At 32.2% G+C, this 23532-nt stretch overlaps 1 protein-coding gene across 1 annotated transcript in view; it reads right to left on the reverse strand.

The window, feature by feature from the left end:
* Window positions 1–21897, reverse strand: part of LOC137920030 (uncharacterized) — a 22015-nt gene extending 118 nt beyond the window's left edge. The window contains exons 1-10 of the mRNA XM_068763262.1: window positions 21851–21897; window positions 21704–21782; window positions 20915–21028; window positions 19534–19721; window positions 7170–7324; window positions 5629–5803; window positions 4536–4636; window positions 3599–3706; window positions 2122–2300; window positions 1–2030 (exon numbers count right to left, since the gene is read on the reverse strand). The exon at window positions 1–2030 is cut by the window's left edge and continues 118 nt beyond it. Coding sequence (XP_068619363.1) covers window positions 1–2030; window positions 2122–2300; window positions 3599–3706; window positions 4536–4636; window positions 5629–5803; window positions 7170–7324; window positions 19534–19721; window positions 20915–21028; window positions 21704–21782; window positions 21851–21897 — 3176 coding nt within the window. The remainder of the gene's footprint in view (window positions 2031–2121; window positions 2301–3598; window positions 3707–4535; window positions 4637–5628; window positions 5804–7169; window positions 7325–19533; window positions 19722–20914; window positions 21029–21703; window positions 21783–21850) is intronic.
* Window positions 21898–23532: the final 1635 nt, after the last annotated feature.

Below are 23532 nucleotides of genomic sequence, written 5' to 3' on the forward strand. Positions count from 1 at the left end.
CCTTTGTTATATTTATCCAAGTAGCATTCATAATTAGAAGCTGCTTTTTCTAAAGTGTTGCAGCACTTAACAAGTTTGTTTTCGATACTATCGAAACTGTCATATTTACACCTCTTGTTGCTTATATTTGGTAAAATATTTACTCTATCTTTAGTTCGATTTACATGCCTTCTTGTCCAAAATTGATCTTGATTTCGTCTAAAATTATCTGCTGATACATTATTTAAATCAATATCGAAATCTAAGTCAGTCTCAACAATAAAGCAGTCATTACAAACTTCAGCATTCTGATTTTTGCTATTGGCTTTATTTTTAAGTATAGATTCCGAGTATTTGTCAGCATGGGAAGGTATTGTAGACATGGTTTCTTTTTCCCAAACGAACGAGGTTGATCCCATTTTAGAGGAATCTGAAATATTCGAAAAGGTGCCTGACGAAATATTCGCTTCAGTATAATATTCTTTTTCGCTGTGATCTTCATCTAAAACGTTATTACCACAGTAATGTAAGTTATTCAATTCTGGATCTTTAAATTTTATAATCCGTTTCTTTTCATTTTCTTTAGAGGGTGAAAGAGCTATATTATATGGGTATAAATTCATATTTCTTCCCAAAATCATGTTTTTAATATCTTCATAGTCAACTGCCTTTTCCGTAGCTATAGACACTCTGGGTAAAGGGTAAAACTCATCTTCCGGAAAGTCTTCAAAAGTTTCATTATTATTTTCATGAACCGTATCTGTACTGGCACCGATTTTTGTATTGTTTTTAGATGAATATTTAGGACTTTGCTTAACTTCTGTTGAATCTTCAGTACTGCTAAAATTCGTCAAAGGAACAGCTGTAGTATCGCTTAAAACTTCGATTTTGTTATCAATTTTTTCATGTTTTTCACTTTCACTCGTACTAACCGAATCGGAATCTAATGAATAGACTGGAGAAATATTTATATTGATTACCGAAGGAGTCAATCTTTTTTCTAAGTATTTTGATTTTATTTGGTTACGTTTTTTAATAGCTTTCGAAGATAATCTTCTTCGTTTATTTGATGTTAAAGCCTTAGTTTGGGTAGAGATATTAATTTTCGGAGTAACTTCTGTCATTGCGTAAGTGCTTTTTTTGACAATATTTTTTAATTCCATTGTAGTGGATTTATCGTGAAAATTTAAGGAACCGTCTCCAATAGCTACTTCTTTATATCTCGGTGTCAAAGGTAACGTTTCCGTCGCAACATCTCTATAAAAGATATTTGTACTGCTTTTCACAATGCTATACGGTGCAAGATCCGTTTGTACATTAATTTCTTGATCTTTAACTCGTATAATAATCTTTCGTGTTTGCGTGTAAGCTGGTATACCTATTCTTCTTTTATTTCTCATTGCTTTTTGACTTAGTTCCATAAGACGTTGGCGAGCATTAGTGCAAATCTTTAATTCACTTAAAGGCTGCATAATATTCTTATCAACCATGGATTCCATTTTTTGAGCCCCAGCTTCCTTTTTAAATTTAGAATACAATCTTTCTGTGACTGAGGCGATAATTTCTGCTCTTTGATTATCATATAAAATCGGCACGTGAGAACCTTTCTTGGTAATGTTTCGATCAGTATTATGAGAAATATTGGTATCCCTTTGTGATATAGGGTCTATTTTTTCACCTAGCAAGGAAATATCATTTGGTAAAATTTCTTGGGAATAGTATTGTCGCCTTTTATGTCTCAAAGGTGCTATAACTTCTAAAGCACTCCCGCTTCTTGTTCTTTCTAATGTGGGTCCGAACAATTTATCTACTTCTTTACCAATTGCACCGGCAATTTTAACATTTTTACCCAGTGTGTTAATACCATCCGAACTTACGCTCGCTGTAGACGCATTTCCCGGTTTTAGATATTGCTCCTCATTTTTCGGATGTTGCATACTTGTAATGTTTCCTATCTTTAAAGTTTGCGTACTGCCAATTTTACTATTTTTATATTCTGTACTTAAAGCCCAATGGTCGTCATCGTAACTTATTTTTCCACTTTCAGCAATCTGTAAAATAACGTTTAACAAAAAAATTATCATTGGAGATATTGTTTTAATGATTTTGTATCGAATTTGAATTAACAAATGAAATTATTACATATCGTATATGGTGCCTTTTAAGTTCAGATATCAATTGATCTAGTTGCGTTTGTAGTGCAACCTTGGAAGTGACACCAGTTTTGGATACAGGCTTTGTAGCCTGTAAGCGACGGGCCTGAGACGCCCAACGAAGAGTAAAAGCAGACTCGCTGTAGCACGCAGCACTAGGTGATAAGGCTGAAAAAATATTTTTTTTTTTAATTTGCTAAATATTTAAAGTATTAAAATGATTTATTAGTGAATAAAGTGAACTTCGTCGATCTTTACAAAGCTCTACTTTTGCGTAATTTTTATGATATCTAGTGTACACTTTTATTGTGGTGGGAATTATTAATAGGTAAATTAATATAACTCTAAAATACAACAAAAATGTGTGTCTAAATAGTTTATTTATTGTGGGAATAATTTGATAATAACCATTTGCTTTTGTGCTAGACTTTGAAATTTTTAGATTCCAACAATGTAAAAAATACTTTTGTTTTTTTTTCTCTATTTATCAAATTTCTCAACATAACTTTGATGTGCAGTTTATGCCTTTTTCTGTTAACAGCTTTCATCTGTATTAAAACTTTAATTTAATTAAAAAAATACAATTAATGAACACAAAGTGTAGAAGCAAAAAATGTAAAATTGAAAATGGTTTAAAAAAATTGTGGAATTAATTTTATTTCATTTTTATATAAGACGGAAGATGCCAGTTGAGCTTATTAGCATTAACAGTTACCACGTAATAGTAGAGTTGGCATAGCGTTGATGGCTCTTAGGCTAAGCTTCTTCCTATCCTATCCTCGTAAGATTCCTCTAAAACTTTGGCTTAATCGATTGCTTTAGTCTAATTTGTAATTATTATTGATAATGCTGCAGAGCAAATCGTACTATTCCATAAAACAAAAGAACCATAGAGCACAATCACATTAATTTTCGTACATGAGCATCCGTTCATTAATTATTACTGAGTATTAATTTTATTTTATCTATATATTAACGTACTTGTACTTTTTTATCTCTGCGTTTGTTTTTTTAATATTAAATGTTAAATTAGTGCGTGTAACGAGTTAGTAAAAAACTTTAGAGAGGCTTTCAATAGTCTAAATGGATATAAAAAATTCCTTTAATTTATTTGAGGAAAATATAAACTTAAACTTAAAAAGTAAGAGAACTAACGTAACATGTAGCCGCAAGGGCCTTAAGGTTCAAGATGGGAGAGCTCGGGTCAGCATGCTCAGTTTATAAAGTCCACCCACAGGTGGGACAAACGACCTTGTTAAGATTGTTAAAAAGTGATGCATGGACGTTGCTTCCTGCCGATCCTATTGGAAATCTCCAGGTGATGATTTTGTCCATCAGTACACGTTCTGTAGCTGAAAAATCTAAAATGAAAAAACCTAAGATGGCACATACTCTTTAAGTTAGTAAACGATTCCGCGATTGTTTAATTACTTTTACTCATTACCAGTGCTGATATGTATACTTACTAGCAATTACAAAGATGTTTCCTCCGCCAGTAAAGCAATCTTTCAGGAGCCACGTAAGTGCCGAGTCTCGATAAGGGACGAAGCGACTTCTACCGTTTCCTCCACTCACTAAAACCAATACCCATATGTAAACGGTACCATTTAATTCACACGACATGCAATAATTATGACATATGAAGATAAATTATCATAAATTTTGAAACAATTTAAATTGTTAAAAAAAGAAGTTTGATTCAAACGTTCTGGACTTAACATATTATGTTACTTAGGAGCGATAATTCTTTAGTATTTTTAAATTCGTACCATAAACGTTAAATTTTTTGCATTTGGTCAATTCTAATCTTTAAAAACAGTAATAATCGCTTTAAAAATAAAAATATTTATTTACTTATTGATACTTTATTGTATACCATAGATAATAACTAAAAAAAACTATTCATAAAGAGATACAAGTGGCGGTTTTACCGCTCGAGGCGATGTCTACCAAACAACCTATGGATGGATATGAGAGACATGAAGGAGAGGGCAGTTTAGGGTGTACATATATATAAATACATACATTACTATACACACATACATATACTATACAAACATACTTAATTTTGTCTCCGTTAAACCAAATTACAACATTTATAATAATTGCCCGTAAATTTCCATAACTTTAGGACTTCTGTATTTTCGGGTAAAAGATATGTTACTTCTAAACATTTCATGTATTAACCATGTGAGTGCCGGATCCATCGTGTTTTTGAGAGAGGGGCCAGGTACAGTATCCTGGTCTAACTTCCCGCGTAGTAGGTTTAAAGAAGCCTCCTTGCAATATCACCAATCACACTCCTCACCCAGCCTATTCAAATTTTAAACAATCCAACCAAAGCTGCTTTAAAAGTAAAATTAAAACATGTGATGAAATTTAAAATCTATATTTAAAACTTACCTAAAGCCGAGATAACGTTGCTTAATGCTACCAAAGATTTATTAATATTTGCCCCCTCTTTCTGTCTACTTGCACCAAACCCTTCCCAACCGGCCCTTTCACTAAAAAAAGTAAATTTATTCATTTCAAATTACTAGATTCAAATGTAATATACAAATGTTAATAATCAAATTTTTTATTTTACTAAACATTAATTAACGATGTGAACATTACATATCGATAATTTAAATTACAAACATTAAATATCGTTGACAAATTCAATCTATAGTTTTGCACACTGGTAGTGTATAAATTCTAAAAAAAAATTGTCAATTTCGTCAAGAATCACGAACTTTACTTAAAGTACATATGATCTCCGCGGAAAACTTGTAGAAAGCACAAAAAATATTTTTCTAATTGTTAATAAAGCGTGTTTCAATCGATAATCTTATTGATAGGTATAATCATTATTTTAAAATTATCTATGAAATAAATCTACAAAATGACTAAGTCACGGGTCTTCGATATTTTCCTTGGAATTGCTTTATTAGCCACTAAATACCAAATCTAAAACTTTTTTTAAATCAAAAAAAAAATCTTCGAATGTCTGGCCAATATATTGCGTATCAATATATCAAGAAAATATTTTCTTTGATATAACATTTATTTCTAATTTATGAAACGCAGTTCGTTGTACACTATTCTCAGATTAGGGCACGTTGAGAACCCTCGTATCTTTGAGATGAAAATGACACTGTAGGGAAACTGAATTCATTTATAGCTTCTAACAAAGATCTCAAGTTCTAACATTATTCTCATAGCGTGCACAAATGGTCTGTAATGATGTCTGTGATGAATGATTCTAAGTGGATATTAATGCGAATAAATTAATATAGATTAAAATAGCTGTAGTCTAGGTGGATGTCACTGTAGCGACCATTTCAGCCACAAAAAATGATTAGTAAACTATGATGTACTCTCACGGGTATGATGTATGATAAATGGGCAGCGCAAGGTCATCGCTTTATATTTTAAGAAATCATAAACTAATAAGTGAATTTAATTCTAAGGTAAAGATATCATCAACTGTCTTTTATGACTGCTTTTACCTCACCTGCCGGCTAAGTCAGCGAGATGTATCGTAGCACGCAAAGTACTTATCTCAAGCAGAGCGTGCGAACGGGAAGAGGCCGGGTTTCGCCGCGTGGCTGCCGTGCGTCTACGTCGGGCACCTTCAGACACTAGCGCCAACAGAACATTGATGTCTCGTACACACACCCGACGGAGATCTGGTTAAATACAAATAATATTTGCATTAATATTAACAAAAGTTCGATGCTTCAAACGGGATCATCATTAGTTCAGGGACATTAATTGGAGGATATAGACCTTCGCAATAGGTATCTAAAAGATTCGATTGAAAGCAGCCTTCATGCATTGTTAGTTCGTCTATCTTCTTCTGACAACCTCAACAAGGTCGTCTGTCCACCTTGCGGATACATGTGTATACACTGCGTTTGTAGGTGCATGGTCTCCATTCTAGAACCTTAAAATGCAGTAGCCATCTGTTCTATTCGCTATAAGTTATTAAGTTTCTAGCCGTGTCTAGTTTTGTCAACCGTGGTGGCGATGGCGGAGAGAATAGTCTCCACCCTCCCCATACTCCTTTAAAAATAAAAAAAATTGTTTGCCAACCTCTTACCAAGCATGGCTAGAATTGTCACATGCCTCCTTTGTGAGTAAAAATAAAAAGTCCAGGCCTCTAGTTCCTAGCGGCACCCCTATTTCTGATGGAGAGAGGAGTCATAATAACAGCGCAACGGAGAGTACTAAGATAGTAACCTATATCGGCTAATCTATATCGGTAAGTGTCCAGGAATGAATGACCAACAAACAAGTTTTAATAAAATGATATAGTGTTAAGAAAAGCCTTTTCGCCGTATTTCAGAGTATTAGACATAGGAATTGAGGTATATATTTGTTGACTATCCTTTTATTGCAAATATTCCATGCATGAATGCATGGAACTATGTAACTGTAGTTAAACTTCGTCTATACGAGAGCGTTTAAGGAAAAAAAAGTTGCATCACCCCTTAAAACCACGCGAAGAATAAACTTACGCCGTCCTTGAATTTGAAATATGAAAAAACAAGGTTAACTAACCTCTTAACCTTCGAAGGAGACTCAAAGTGGAGCTCAAACCTGTAGCAGTGTCTGAGTTTCCTCCTCTCAACTATTAGATAACAACTAATTGCATAAACTTCTATTACTAGATTAAAAAGAATGACAAAGAAAGTTGGTGTACACGGATTGCTACACTGTTAATTACTTCAAAGAAAATAGAACGCCATAGAAATCATGAGTTCGCCTTCAGGTTATTCCAAACAATTGAATGTTTATTAAACATGTAATTTTAAGTTATTTCAAAAATATGTAGCCCTTATTTTTACTTGTTACTTTTCCGACCTGATGCATTTATCATCTGAACACGTGTTAACTTGACGTCAATAGAACATTTAATACAACGTTTATTAAATGAAGATTTTTTTTTAATTTGAATTACAAATTATTTGGTCAAAGAAATCGCGGTGAGAATAAAAAACGAATATCACATTCAAAAGTAAAAAAAAATCGGAAAATCTTTAAGAAACTTACTTTGAACGTATGGTCCTTTGGAAGGATGTTCTCTGACCCGTAGATCCTTTCGAGCGTTGCCCTTACGACGTGGTAAGGAATTGAAAGCGTTAGGTTCAGATACCGCCTCGCCAACGAGCAGATCGTGAACCTTCTCGTTGTATATCTCTAGAAAACTGTCCAGAATAATTTCCATGAATTCTAATAAGTATGCATATATCTCCGAATCACTCCAGTCGTACTTTGCTGACATTTCTTAAACTATTATAAAGTATTCCTTAATAAGTTAAGCCAAGTGGGTTAGTAAACTGTGCTTTGTTTAATTATTTATCTTTTTTCAATTGATTTTAAAGCACCCCGGGATACACTGGCCACTTTCACCATCAGCGACCATCTACTTGCTTCTGCATAATTGATTTGAAGAAATAACATATAAAATTAATTTATATCCCATTGTTCATCCCGGTAAATTCATCAATTCATTGTTCTATACATTCAATTGACTGATATACTATATAATAAAGTCGTTTAATGAAGTGATAGTATAATAATATCATTAACAATAGAACAATGACTAAACTAAAATAATTGCTATGATATTCAGTAAAATGGCAGTGGCCAACACAAAGGATAAATGTGTTCACACCAAGAGTTATAAATGTGAAACAGCTTAGTATTAAGGGAATAAAAAAACCACTTCGTTTCCTTTGAAGAAGACATAGGAAAAGAAGTCGGTCCTTCTTCTCGGACCGGATCCGAGATGAAATAAAACTAATTTTAATTAGACTTGTCTAAGTAAAAAAATTGTTTTGATAATAATATAAATTATTAAACGTCATAATAAAAAATCTTAAGGATAAAAGTAAATTACAACAAAAACAATTGTAGCACTTTAAATGTTATGTTTAAAATAGTATTAACTATTTAAAAGTTTCCTTATTTTAATTATATAATTCTGATTTAAATTATATTTAAATTCGTTTTGAATTTAATTTATAGCCACGTAAGATTAATATTGTTCTTATAATAGAGCATTTCGATTTAGATACACTACATATTACACTATTGCGTTCACTTTATGCTAAATTATACATTATTAAATTTTGAAGTTTATTTTACGCAATATAGATGATAGCTTTATCTATATAATTTCAATTTTTTTAAATTTTTTATATATATAATTTCAATCGTACTCTGTTGCCCATAGACTGCCCCTAAAGATTTACAATATGAACAGAAAGCGACCTGCATGCAGCGTCTTCCGAAGACTTTGTTGAAGTCAACTGTCCGCCGTGTGAGTGGACGTCCTTATCTACACTTGTCTGTCTGTGTTCTCCACTCTAGAACATTAAGGCCTCAACGTTCAACCATCTGTTCTGCGTGATAAGTGGCCTGTCCACAGCCACTAGTAGAGAAATCCCGAGCATAGCACTCTCTGTGTCTCGGTGAGCGGCTGTGACTTTGCCGATAAGGATTCAATTTTCAAACCGCGCTTTTGTGCCGTTGTACGTTTCTATGTCCAACCTAGGCTTTATGTTTTACGTAGTAATCACCGCACAATTCTTTTTTCTTTAATTTTTTTAACTATTTTTGTTTTGTCTGAATTGAAAGGAAAACATTTAAGCGTCTAGAATTTTTATTATTTTTAATTTCTAAATACTAAGATAGACAGGGCATTTTTTTAAAAAAATATTAAATTTATATATGTTCTACCTGATGTTATATTTAAATATGTAAACAACCGCAGTGTTTACATATGTTTGTAATTTCGACAGCGACACTGACTTTGTTTCGCGTTAAGTCTGCCGGCAGTAAAATTGTGTAACCAAAACTGGATTTGACGTAGAATGTCTCTGGGGGTATTTCGTAATCCTGGTATCGAAGGTTCTGTTAGCTTAAGGTCAAGACAAACTGTAAATAAATATCGAGGTTTATAAATTTATAAGTAAAAGTAAAATCACCTGCGATAATAATTAATTAATTGTAATTAGTTTCAAGTAAGTTCGCCTTTGATTGTTTTTTGTGTTAATTTAAATTCATATGTGAAATTCAAAATATCTTTATTCAAAAAGGCATTAGCACGCACTTTCGAATCGTTATTTCTACAATATAATTCGTTATTTTTACAATATAATTGTTAAGCTATCACAGGCTCGGTATGCTGATCTATTGAAAAGAGCAGACCAGAAACTTGACAATTGCTATTTTTAAATTAAATTTGACAATATTCAATTTTTTAAAATAAATTGTAATTTCAACCTTGTAAATAAGTCAACTAATGAAATCTCTCAAATTTCGATCAACCAAAAAACTTTTGAATACTATAGTAAGATTTATTTAGTAAACTATTTTAAATTTTTGATTAAAAACTAAGAAAAGGATGGTCGAATATATCTTGTAGAACTTTTTTTTAGTCAGACCCATAAAGAATTTGTTATCTTCTTCGAGACGAAATTTAGGCGTTACTAGTTTATTTTTATTTGTTGTATTCATTATGTGTCTGTCACTATATTTCTATAGGTATTTATAATTTGGCGCATAAACAATATTTTATTAAATGAGTGATGAGTCAATCAAAATACCAATTTCTCCCAAACATCTTTCTGGGTAGTTAGAAATATCTCGCACGACTGTTTTTTGTTAAACATTAAACATTGCCCTATAATCAAATACCGAAAGACAAAGTGTGTGTGAAAATAACTATATAATAATATTAATATTATTATTGTTTTACAATATTAAAGTTAGTTTTGCGTAATAGCTGATTTGAACCTAGGTTCGCATAGTTTATGTTTTAATTAAATTGGTGGTTTGATTGTGATTGTACCCATTATTTTATGTATTAGTATAACATCAATCTCATGAACTATTAAAAAACCGCAAAACCAATACTCTCTTAGCTTATCAACATACATGAGTTGAAAACTCATACGCAAAAGCATTGTAGTCGTGGCCGTGTCATTAAGTTACGAGTAATATTATAACTCTTGACATGTCTCTAAATTTCAATACAAAAGTTTTATTGATTTTTAATGCATTAATGAAGTATTTTCAATAAAAATACTTCATGATCATCATTATCACAGACATTTGACGTCCATTGCTGAACATAGGCCTTCCCTTATAGATTTCCAATAACGCCGGTAAGAAGCGGCCTGTCTTCTAGCTGCCTTTACAACTTGGTCACCGGTCCGTGATGTCCCCTTCAGAAATCTAAGATCCCACCGGCCATCGCAACTTACCAGCTTGCTAAAAACGCTTAATCAAATGTAAAGTTTAATTGTTTATATATATTATATTTCTACAGATAAACGTAATAACTAGTTTAAATCCACAAAGTCTGTTTGCGATCGCCGAAGTTGTATCTGATTCAATGGGCAAAACACGCCTTTGTTTTCACCGCAGTCCGGTTCATCTATCATTGTGTCAGTCGATAGACGCTCACCGCTAGGCATAGGCCTTCCTTAAAAATCGCCTGATATCCCCCGCCCACTGCCACTTCAGATAAGCAGTCGGTAACCTTAGGTCTTATGCGATATAAATTCTCATTTCTTAAATCTCTTTGATCTCGCAGGGAAGCGCCATGCATAGTCATTGGAATGAAAATTCCAGCGCTGGCCAAACTACATACGTCAGCATAATTAACCAGCCGACGGGCACAGTTTGAGCGAAGAGAAAACAGTCGTCTTATTAACATGCGACTCGCCTACAACGAACGACTCATTCTGACGAACGTTGCAGCAACAGGACACCGCTGACACAAGTCAAGATTCTTTACAATATTATTCCCGCGGAAGTATAAATAGCCAAGTAACTTTATCAGTACACGCATTCCGTGTGAAACAATCATGCGGTCTCATCACACAACATCTTATTACTTCAGTTAAGATAGAGAACCTCTAGTTTCCTATAGTTCTCTGCTTTGAAAACTACATTAATATTTTTTGCAAAGTTCATAGTAGCGCTATTTTATCTTCGACTAGCAGTAAGCAATAGGCTTTGAAAATTTTTCAAAGCTAAAAGTTATCACCTGATTGTTGAATTTAATTAAATTACCATTCTAGCTAAATGTCAGTTTAGTAAATAACTTTAGTAATGATTCGTTAACGACCATTTAATAAACTCCTAACGATCTAAGTTTATTTGTTTTGCAGCAATATTATTTTACAAGAAAGTAATTAACGACTTCGTTAAGGTACAGTTTCATTAAATTGGTAGTGACAAACCGACATATCTTCATTAATCATGTTTTTTTTATATGCGTGATGGCATGCGTACGTTTTATTTTATAAAGATTATAATTTTAGTTAGAACGATAGTTCTTTCTATATACACATCTAAACGGATTTAATAGTAAATATTTTTTCTTTATTTCTACCATTTAATAAAATATACCCTTTCATAAATTAATTTAACAAAAACTAACAGGATAAAAGAAATGGTTTTTAATATTCAGGACCTTAAGAAATGTGCCTAACAATAATCAACTTTCAAATAAATTTACAATGCGGTCACACCTACCAATGTAATATTTAATTGATAAAGAATTCCATCTAAATTTAACTCTTAGCTGCTGGATAGTCTATTTACTCAAGTAACAGATTAAACAATAATTAATACAAAAACATGCCAAGCCACAAAGTAAACAGAAACTCACGATTAGAGCCAAAAAATGCATCCGTACCGTGAAATTGACAGATGTAGACTGACAGGTTGCCACCATGTAAACATATCTTTACTTCTATGGCAGTATAAAAATAATTCAAAACAGTGTATTTTCTGTTTTCTGTATTTGCCGAATAGAGTTAACTTTCTGTGAAGTAAGCCAGGACTGAGCGTTAATAAATTTTGATAGTAATTTATTTATATTGTAGTAAGCTGTTGTAGCAGCCACATTTGAAACTACACACAATCGTCCTATAGTTAACCCACGAGTCTCGACTGCCGACACTCTTTAAGTCAAGAGACTTTTTCATATTATTCCTGCAGGAGTAAAAATACCCATGTAATTCAGTCAATACTAGCATTACGTACGGAACAACAACGTTATATACTTCACACAACAGCGCTTCATATAAGTAAGCAGAGAGAATCGTCTCTACTCCAAATCTGTCATAATTTTATTAACCAATACTTAAATTTTCATTTAATTTTATTTGAAAGGGGGTTTCCGACGAATAAAACTAAAATATACCGACACAAAGCAATATAAAACCTTTGCAGAAATGAATAGACAAATTCCATTTCGACGAAGGTGAATAACATAGTATTACGTGAGACCGGGCGATGGTACCGCGGCCCGACACCTACAATATTATTGTCACAATAAAACAAGCCATTCGCGCCACGTATATTGCGCTTCGTTTATATATTTTCAATCTTTAGAAGTATATTATAGAAGTAAATTATAGAAGTTAGTATATTATAGAAGTAAATATTAAGAAATGGCTTTCGTTTTTGTACTAACTATACTGCCCTTTGTAGGTGACATTTCGAAAAAACTATTCTTTATTATTTTTACAACGCTGGAAAGAATTATTTAAGCCAAATTTCATACCTATAGGAGCCATAGTATGAAAATAATCACTTTTTTATTGAACGCCCACTCAACCCTGTTTGCGCGTGGAGTTTCGTAAAATTCCGCGATTCCAGGATTTCTTACGAATCAGATTAGTATTCTTTTAAATGACTGTACCAAAACAACGTACGGACTTACGTTATAAAGCGGTAGGTGATTACGAAAATATTACTTATTTGTTTCTAATTCCAAAGTAGGCTCTCATTGTTATTTGTAGAGCGTAATGCTTGCAATCAGAATCATTTTATGTTTACGGAAAATCTATGTCAACTATAGCAATCGGAAATTTCGTCTGCAACTAACTTTAAAGAACAATGGTATAAGGTTTCACTGTCGATGATTGCTACCGATTTATTTAAACTATTAAAACTTTTTTTGTATTTTACGATTACATTAAGTTTAATAGATACATTAATTTCAAAAATAAGCACAATGCCAGCCTTTATCTAATATACACGGACCATTTAAACTAAAATTTCTTTCTAATATAGAAAATATGTGCAATATCATGTATTGAATTTTTACACTCACTACTCCCCTCTTTCCATACACTCAAACAAAGATATACGCTTTGGCAAATGATATAATTTATTTGTTTTATGTAATATATAACAACATTGATTAAAATAATTAGTAGAAAAAAACGTAATAGTTGATAATAGCCCGCAGGCCTGTATTGCTTAGCGAGCGTGCCTTGTGGAAATTCCAAAAGTAATCATACATTTTAACAACATATATTATATGCATCAATAAAAAAACTTACAATCCTACTTCTATGTTATAAAATGTTATAATTTTTTAATACCCAGTTTATGTGAGATTGTAATTTTATTTAATTCGAATTACACTTGTGTACATTATGGCGCATATGTGAACACAAAAAACAAACGTCACACTCTTTTTGGGTACTTTGTCACAGTTCTTTGAAAATGTTTAAAGCGGGCTTGAAAAAATTATTTACCATCAAACTTTACTCAGGCTTCTAGATAAATACAAAGAAATCGAATAATAATGAATTGCATTGAAATGAATTTCATACAATGCACTCTTTGGATGTTTTTTAATATATCTATTTATAAATATTTTCTATCTGTGTTATAAGTTTTATTTTAAATGGTTAGTTAATTTAGCAAGGAAAACTTAGAATATTAATTAAATTTATAAAAGAACCAGGAGGGCGATCGGCGTGATACATAAGATATCACAATAATAAACGTTTTGATTCCTAAGTGTTCGCCTGGTGACCTCGCGCCTAAACACGGGGCATTAGTAAATCACTTTAAGAACGATGACATCAAGTGTGTCACCGCGAATTCAGTGGACTTAGGCAACACTAGATGTCGTCTTTAGTAATTTTACACAAGAGACTTCATCCGCATTAATTGTGATGATGATAATAGTCCTTATTACAATACTATTATGTATAGAATGATTATTGATTACGAATTAATAAACGAATTAAGGTCACCCTCCGCACGATGACCTTCACGGGCACTTCTGGGACTGGATGAACATCGCATACCCTGGAATTGGAAGAACTTTGGTATGTTACTAACGGAGTCACCAGGGCCGACCATCGAAAGATTTTGTAGGAATCCCACAAAACCCCTCAGAGGCAGGAAATCTCGTGGTAGTGGAAAAAAAACAGGGCTTACAGTATCATTCCTTATTTAAAATTTATGCGCTGGAAACGTTTAGACTAGTTCTCCTGTAAGTAAGAACAAAGGCTCCTTAGGGAGACTCGACTCAAACCGTTACAATACACATTTCACCGGAGTGGGAGGCCACCTGGGTCTTAAGTTATTTACGAATAGATTCCATGGAGTCACTAGGCTCTCCAAGAGCAGCTGGATACGCGTTTAACTTTGTGGATGCCCGAGCAGACAAATCCACTTCAAGTTGCGATTCTCGGATATTCGCGGGAATTTCAACAGCTAACACTTCTACTTCAGAAAGGTAAGCACTAGGAGAGTTGACAAAAGTAACTCCATCAACTCTATCATTTATAGAATAAAAATGTAATGGTATAGAATAAAAGTGTACTGGTATAGAATAAAATTTTTTAGTACTACCAAAGTATAATACTTTTCAAAAATCACGGCGTTTAGAAGTCATTGTACGCGTTTAACTTGTTTGTCTCGCAACGAACGATCTTTAGAAGAATTGTGTCATAAATGTCTTTTTTCTTTATTTATTAGTTCTTACGAAACTACACTTTTTATAACAATATAAGGGTTATTATTATATATGAAGATGGTAAGAAAAGAAATACTAATTTGTGAAATTTGCTACCGCTAATGTATGCAAACTAACAAATATTTCGCTAATATATAATGACGCTTATAATGTTTACGCAATAGTGTTGCTTAATATGATTTATCATGTAAAATTTAATTTGAAAACTATTGCAAAATGAATATATTAATCTGAATTTAACGCTTTTATAATAATTAAGAAGTTAGCTGTGATTTGATCACAAATGTTTAGATTATTAACTAACACAATTGAGCATTACCTTTTAAAGTAAAACATTTTATAAATAAAATGAATGATACTAGTGAAATGATATTTACGTAATCAATAATTAATATTATTAGTATTTCGCGTAAAGAAGTAAAAATAAAACATTTAAAGCAACATAATTGTAGTTTATGCGGCTATTTAGTAATTTTTTTTGGTAGAGGGCGAATATTCTGGTTAAAAATCGTACGCCAGTGTTTTGGAAAGAACACCCGTTCGATTTTCAGAGACTTCACTGCCCTAATGGTCGCCGACTTTCGTAAGATGTCACTTTAAGAGGAATCTATCTATTATTTATAAAAATATGCACATAAGAGTTCACCTATGTACTGAAACATCAGGATATCTTTGGGAGTAAAAGACTTAAATACTTGAAATTTGGAAGGAATTTTTTTTGTCAAGTAAAGATCAGCTAAATGTATTTTATGAAATCTCAATCTCAAAAAAAGTTGAAGAAGCGTTTATTTAAAAATGATTTTTTTTAAACTATGGCTTTTATGGATATAAAACTTTTTATTTTGAAATATTTAAAATTACCATGAATGGATTCTATGTAATTACACACACAAAAGGCGGTAAAAAATGTCAGGAAATAAAATAAATGAATTACGAATTTGTTGAATGATTTGATATACTCTTACCTTTCCAATTGAATCGTAATATAGTTTTGAATTATCTAAAGACTCGAATGCCAGACACGATTGTCAGCGGGGGGTACGTTCGCGCGTCTCCGCTGGGTGGATGTAATCCAAGGAAGCCTGAAGCCCTACTAACGACTACTATACATCGCAGTCCCTTGCCAACAACAAGGGCGCCCTTCGGCACCTAATACATCTATTTTCTTTAATTAATCAAATATTTCCTTATTAATGCTAACCGAGTCCGTTTAGCAGTGATTGTATTTCTTAGTTTAATATCAAAATATAACGCCTCGGTAATAAAAATTATTATTATGAAACATCTATATTTCAACTAAAATGATTTGCGTGTACTAGATTAGATAATGGAAATTTTAATGATTTTGCTGCGAAAACATATCTTGTATAAAATCGAATTAATTAATTTATTATGATTTGATAATAAACTGGGAAAAAATATTATTTTGCATTTTATATGAAAATTTTGTTCGACTTTATGCCATCTTGTAAATACTGTAGATTTATGATTAATAAAACGCGACAAATAGTTTTAGCATTCTTGCTTTGATGTTAACTTGGCACTGTCTAAAGAATTCTGGAGAGACCCAAACAGGTGGAAATCTGAAGGTGCAAGGTCAATGCTATATATACATTATATAAGACGCATCCATTTACGTAGGCATCCTTAGGCAAACTTTTTTTAATTTTTACTGAATGTTTAAATATGTATATGGTCTGATGTTATTATGATGAAAGACCATATCCATTCTATTGATTAATGAGGGCCGTTTTCTTCCAACTTCTGGCTTAAGATTATCTCATACTGCCATAATAGAAAGCTTCGAATAAATCCGTATGAAATGTTACTTTCTTGTATCTTTTTTTTAAATGTAACCGTTTTAATGCCTTTAAAAGCAGCCATACAGCAACTGCAAAGCAAAAGGAGTTTGAATACAAGATTAAACATACTACACGCGAAAAAAATTGCTTTCCGACCTTTTAGTTACATTAAATAAAGTTACTTGTTTTTATTAAGTTATTAAAATTAACAAAAGGCGCTGTTTTCTTTTATGTAAAAGAAAAACATAGTACCATTTTTACCCTGGTCGACATTTTGTGTTGTCTAAATTAAATTCGATCTCTGTACGTCCTTAACATTGTTATTATTTTATTCCTATAAATTAGTTAACGTACGGTACAGCAGTTTTAAAAAAAAAATATGATAATAACTTTTCTAAAGTATGTATACTCGTATTCGCTTTGGGAAATAATGAATTAAGTAACAAATCATAAATGTTTTAATATTGTACCAAAACATGTTATGCGAAAGTTTTTATCATATATTTTATTATACCAATGAATCACACTATATATTATTTTAAGTAATCCATAAAAGCGTTGTGGTGTCTACAATATTCAATATTCAAGATATTTGCAAGCTGTATGTGCAATTGTTAGTTTTACAAATGAAATAATAAGAAAAAAATTGGCACTGATAAATGCTTTTTAACCGTTTAACCTCTGGGTTTGTAAAAACAGAATACGCTTACGTCAAACGACAACCAGACTCGCCTATATGAGCCTACCTACACTCACCCATTTTTTTTTATTAGGCGACGTTTTTGGGGTCTTCCCGTACCCGTATCTGTTTTTTGAGACAGAATCATTAGTTCTATTTATTAAATTTTTCATATAATTTTTATTTTTGCGCTTACTATTATTATTTTCTCTTAAGATCTTTCTTTTCTTCTTCTAACATTATTTCTTCACCTTGTTCCTCAATCATTACAGATACTTTAATTTTATTCTATCACTAACCTTTTTTAGGTTTTTTTTTCGGGTGTATCATATTATGATTATATTTTTTGTATATGTTATATTCTACGTAGACGGACCATAATACATCCAAGCAACTGTCATAAGTAAGCAGACCATTCAAAATCGTCGAACTTGTTGTATTATAAAATTCTATTGACTTGACCGCGACTTACTGTACATACATATACGACTGTATCCAATATAGATATGAGAAGATATTGGTAAAGATAAGCAGGTGGCGGGTACAAGAGCTCGCGTGACATGGCAACCTTGAGTCTGGAAGTTCTGTTTTATGACTTGATTCAAACTTAATCGAACACGGCTACAAAAAAACGGTCTTTATAGCTGGTGTTTATTTTTCTAATGCGTAAGTTTTTCATAGAACGCGATTACATGTTGGCTTTCGAACGAAATCGTTTTACTTAACTGAAAACATCAAATCAATCGCAGCGAAAAAAATGGAAGCGCTTTTACACTTTACCACTATCAGTAACACATTTTTATACATACATATATATATAATGCAAAGACATACCTCAAAAATAAGCATTTATAAAAGGTTCATTATTCAATTCTGTTATTTCAACTGTTTTTACAGTACTCACAAGGACACGCGCAACGTTGTTGCAAAGGAATTGAGTTAACAAAATCTTAGCGACGGCCATTAAATATACTAGCTGAAACATTTAAACATATCTTTATAGTATATATATGCATGTATAGTAAGATTGTTTTAAGTTACGTGTTAAATCAAACGATTGCCGAAGCCATTATGTTACCATTACAGATAGAACGAAGCGCCGTAATGGCGTGCATTGCTACCATATTCACACGTTCTTTACATTGTTTTGTTCTTTACATTATCTATTTTCATGCATGAATCTAAAAACAATTTAGTTTCCTTTGAGCCAAAAATCATCCTTTGAAATATTTTATCACCGTCTGTTTTGTTTTTATTATAAAAATCTGTAAGCATTGGCTTATTATATTAAAATCTTATTACATGATTTTGTTTAAACTAACATTGCAAATTTTGATAAAAAATCAAAAAGTAGTTTCATTTTGTTAGTTTTCCCGCGCTCTAACTTCTTTTGACATAAAACTTTAGACAAAAAATACAAAAGAAGACACAGTTACATCATATACAGTTGGACAGATTAAAAAAAGCGACCAATAAAAAATTAATTGACCAATAGAAATGGTTACTCCATTCCTAAAACGTAACTAGTAACCTATTCGTCTAAAACGCAACTTGTATTCTATCTTTGTAGACTCGTCAAAAGCTCCAAAAGCACGGATTCATCACTCAGTTTAAATATTCACTAACTTTTCTTAAAGGCTTCTTAAAGAGAAATTGGTTAAAATAACCTTTTCAAACCTTAACAATGAGGATTTTCAAATTTTAAATTTTCGAAATATTGCAGTTATCTTTAAATGCAACAAAATTATTGTACAGTGTCGATACGTTAAGAGAAAAATTATCCCAACCCTTTACTATCAATTTTATCACATAACGTTTTTAATTTAGTTTTGGGAAGTTATTTAATTATCATGTGTTCTAGAAAGTATATTAATTTTGGATTCCCAATTTCAATCGGATTCAATCCCGTAATGATTTTTCTGCTTATTGGTTTAAAAATGAACTTAAACAGAAAAAAACATACTAAAGGCACACTCACATGCTTCCACACTATGATTCAACCAAAATTGTGATTATTTTGAAACATTATTTTTACACATATTAATAACTTATAAATATTAACTATCAAAGTATAAGGATCACAACAATATTACATAATTTCCTTAAGAAGATAAATTGTTTTATGTATACCTCACTTTAACATCGAAGTGTTCTTCTTCTGCGAGCGCGTGACAAAGCCTGGGTATCAAACCCGGCTTCGAGTCTGTCCCCATCATGGTATAAGTTTTCCCTGTGGCACTCTGTCCATATGCAAGTACACAAGCGGACAATCCTTGTGATATACTGCTCAATACTTCTTGACCAATGACATGGAATATCTAATAATAAAAAAGAACTTTAAACAAATAAACTAATTTTGTACTAATTAACATAGCTATTTATTTATTGAGAGAGCCTCGTTACGTGCATACAACCTTTTTAAAATATTGTAAATATGACCACGTCTCTGCTCGTCGAACTGATCTCAAATGATTGTCCATTTGCGATCGTCATATTGTCTTTCTATTTAACCACATACTTGCAATTCCTTGACTAAAACCATGAGAGAAATATATAATCTTCAAATGATCTTTTACTCCTCTGATCTTCTCATAAATCTGTCGTTCTTTTTTTCCTGTCCTAATCGTTATACTTCGGAATTAAACCGTTACTTGTTTACCGTTTTCCATTGGTGAAAGAATTGTCGCAACTTATATCCAATTGTAATTATTTAACGCATATATATGTATATGTATAAATCCGATACGAAAGTACCCGATAAGGTAAAACCTCAGCTTCATAGGATATTATTGTAGAATAATGTGGAGAACTTATAAACCTAACATTCTATTACTTTGCAAAGCGTTAGCACAAGAAGGAATGGCAGAAGAAATTCCAAATTTTTAAATTAGACTCTCATTGCTGCTCAAATGGCATCTGCAGATTGCGCGGAAGTGCAAGGTGCAGTGGGCTCCTTGCCTAAAACCTCTTTTAAGGTAGCAAAGCTACTACTTTACCGACATACTTCTAATTTACCAAACTGGGTACATAACAATATTACGAGTACGCATAAAGCCGTCCTCGCAAGCAAGGAATCCTCAAAGATAAAAACAGCGTACTATAGTGCTACCGAAACCACTGTACCGTGTCTTAGATATACGCATGGCGTGAGTATGAGATGATCCGTTCCATTAGTTCGCCGTCAACCCTCACAGCGGCAGTGCTCGTGGTCTTTTTCTCTCTTCCCATCTCCCCGAGCCAGATACCTACGGCGCGGTAGAATTGTTTTTGTAGCACTATGCCGGAGATGTTTTTAAATACCATATACTGGGATTCGCTGTATTCAGCAAAGGGCGTCTGATAAACATCCGTCAAAGATTATTGTTAAGATATTATTACTAACTTTTTTGTTTCATTCTGGAATCGTAAGGATCACCTTGCTGTTTTTACTTTTCCAAAAGAAAATAATGACAAAAATCATTTTTTAAAAAACTTAAAAACTATTTTAAATGAAATACTATGAAAGAAAAACCTTTTCTTGGGTTGCGCACTCTGCGTTTGTGTCGTGACAAATGCTATTAAAAATGTAGTCGGCATAATGTGGACGAACGCGTTCTCTACTGTCACCTGCGCCAGATGAATTTACCTGCGCAAAGTTTCGTTCATGATAAACTCTATTAAAATGTACACTTTTTAAATATAATTGTTTTTTTAACGCACAGGATGATTGTTTATGGTTTAGAGGAGGTTATTGTACAGCTCGTTTGACAACAAAAGGCTTTAAAGCCTTTACACCTATTTCCGATCTCCCTATACAAAAACACTGAAATATGTTACATTAATATTTTTATGAAATGCGATAGGCCAACAACTTCTGGCAGTACAAAGTAGGCACCTGCCTACTTTGTACTGCCAGAAACTGTTAGAAAAATGTGTTTTTGTACCTACAAAAACACATTTTTCTAACTATATTACCATTACGCTATGGATTATTTTATAAACAATTGATTTATGGATGAACTGTACACTCATTCCTTTAAAGCTTTTACACTTATAACCAATCACCTGTATATATAAATGTACTAATATGACGTAGGATTACTCGATAAAGATGCGGAATTTTAATTGGAATTTTTATACTGTGAACATACAAATAAATAAATCATTTAATCAAGAAAAGATAAACGATAGGGGTGTATGTCGAAAAATCTTACGATTATTCTACTAATTTACGTACTTAAATCGAAAAACTTACCAGTCCTTAAATGAAAGAGCTTAAAGAATGAATTAGTTAATATTATCAATGTTAACTTCAACTTACTTTCATGTTTGTTATTGTTACTGTATGTTCATCTTTCACACGAATAACCGCAACTCTATCTTTTTCAGACTTCAGCTCCCTGTAATTTTTTCGATATTGACACCAAGAAAACATTAAATATATATCAAATACAGATTATTTACAAACTTTTCTGTAAAGGGTCTAATTCTTATTGCTAATTTAACTTTTGACATGATGAACTAATACTTGGTTACAAGTAACAGATAATAACAACTTTTTTTAATATGGATTTTAACAAACGACACTACTTCTTACAGGACATCAACATCTCCCGTATTCCCGCGACGAAGTTATTTTAAACACTGCGGGAGTATAAGCTTCCTGCGTCCGTCGAATCTTCAAATTATAATTAGAAGTATGCCATATATTATTCGGTGGTTCTGTTCAAAATGAATTATTTATAATATACTTAAGAATGTTTTATTGTGAGCGAGGAATTCTTTCTAGGGCCGGTAGAGCTTTGTAATATCAAGATGAAGTCCGAAGTATAAGGTGTATATTCATTCAAGCTTAGCCCATATTTATATCCATTTAAAACAATAAAAACAAAGTTCAACGAATAATAATGCTCTTTCGCCCGATGTATGAAAAAAAATATTTTTTTGTGGAATTCCCCTTTTCGGTCTGTCGCTGACGTTTACGTCATGTAGCTCCTTCAAAAATAAATTTTATATGAAGTTTATATTATTTTACGTTGTTAGTACTGGCATAATAAAAAAAACAATCGTTACGAAGATTTTCAGTATTAAAAAAATATAGTATGATACCAAATTTTCCCCGTCGTAACGCTGTTCCCCGTCTTCGGAATTAAAATTACGAGCAAAAAGTTTATAAGTATGGTCGATGATTGTTATTCATTAAACAATAAGACAGGTCTATATTTTCCACATCTTCCTAAAATCGAATCAATAATATAACAATTTCTGCTGCATACGATATCTAGGACCACTGAGAACGAATGATTTTTCCCATTATTTCCAATTAAAAACTGAATTAAATCTTATAATACCTCTTTGTTACGACAACCTGGATGTTAAGAAATTTTGACCTACGTAATTTACCATTAAAAATGTTTAAAAATAAGGTCGTTCTTTAAACCAGTAAAGATGTACATATAACAATAAACGATTGTTTTTAACTCTCATTCACTAATTTAGCAAAACTTTTACCGATACACTACTTTAACAGCATCAGTTTGCATTTTTTTTTTTCATTCTTAGAAATTACTCGTGAAGACTTTGATTCTGCCTTTGCCAGCTTAAGCTGATTTGATTAAGCCGAACTTACTAATTTTTAAGTGAATTGATTGGCTTTCTTAATAACTGTAGTTCGCCATACTTGCTTTCGAATATACGATCTGACAGCACTACATTCACTTCTTATATGGTTGCTTTGGCATTTATATGCGCTTTTGAACTGTCGATTATTTTAACATCATACAGTAGCAAGCAGGAAAGGAAGCAAGGAAGCGCCGGCTAGAAACTCTTTTGAATGAAATTACCAATTTTTAATGTTTACTATCAATCATATAAATGTGGCAATAAACCAAGTTCCACACATTTCGATCAAGTAAATACTCCTCTCGAATGCTATAATAAGATTTATTTAATGTCAAATCAACATTTTTTTATTGTACGCAACATTTTTCACTATAACAGTGCGTTAGTTTAATACATTAATATATAAACATTAAAATATATAAAGCTTATTCGAAACGGTCTCCATTGGATACAATACTTTAAACGTCGAAGTCAGTAATAAATAGCAGCACGCACTCTTTCTATAGGAAAATTCTTCACTGCCAATCA

This window comes from Battus philenor, unplaced genomic scaffold (genome assembly GCF_028537555.1).
Source record: "Battus philenor isolate CCGP_79_NKW_IND1 unplaced genomic scaffold, ilBatPhil1.0.hap1 SCAF_17, whole genome shotgun sequence".
NCBI lineage: Eukaryota > Metazoa > Arthropoda > Insecta > Lepidoptera > Papilionidae > Battus > Battus philenor.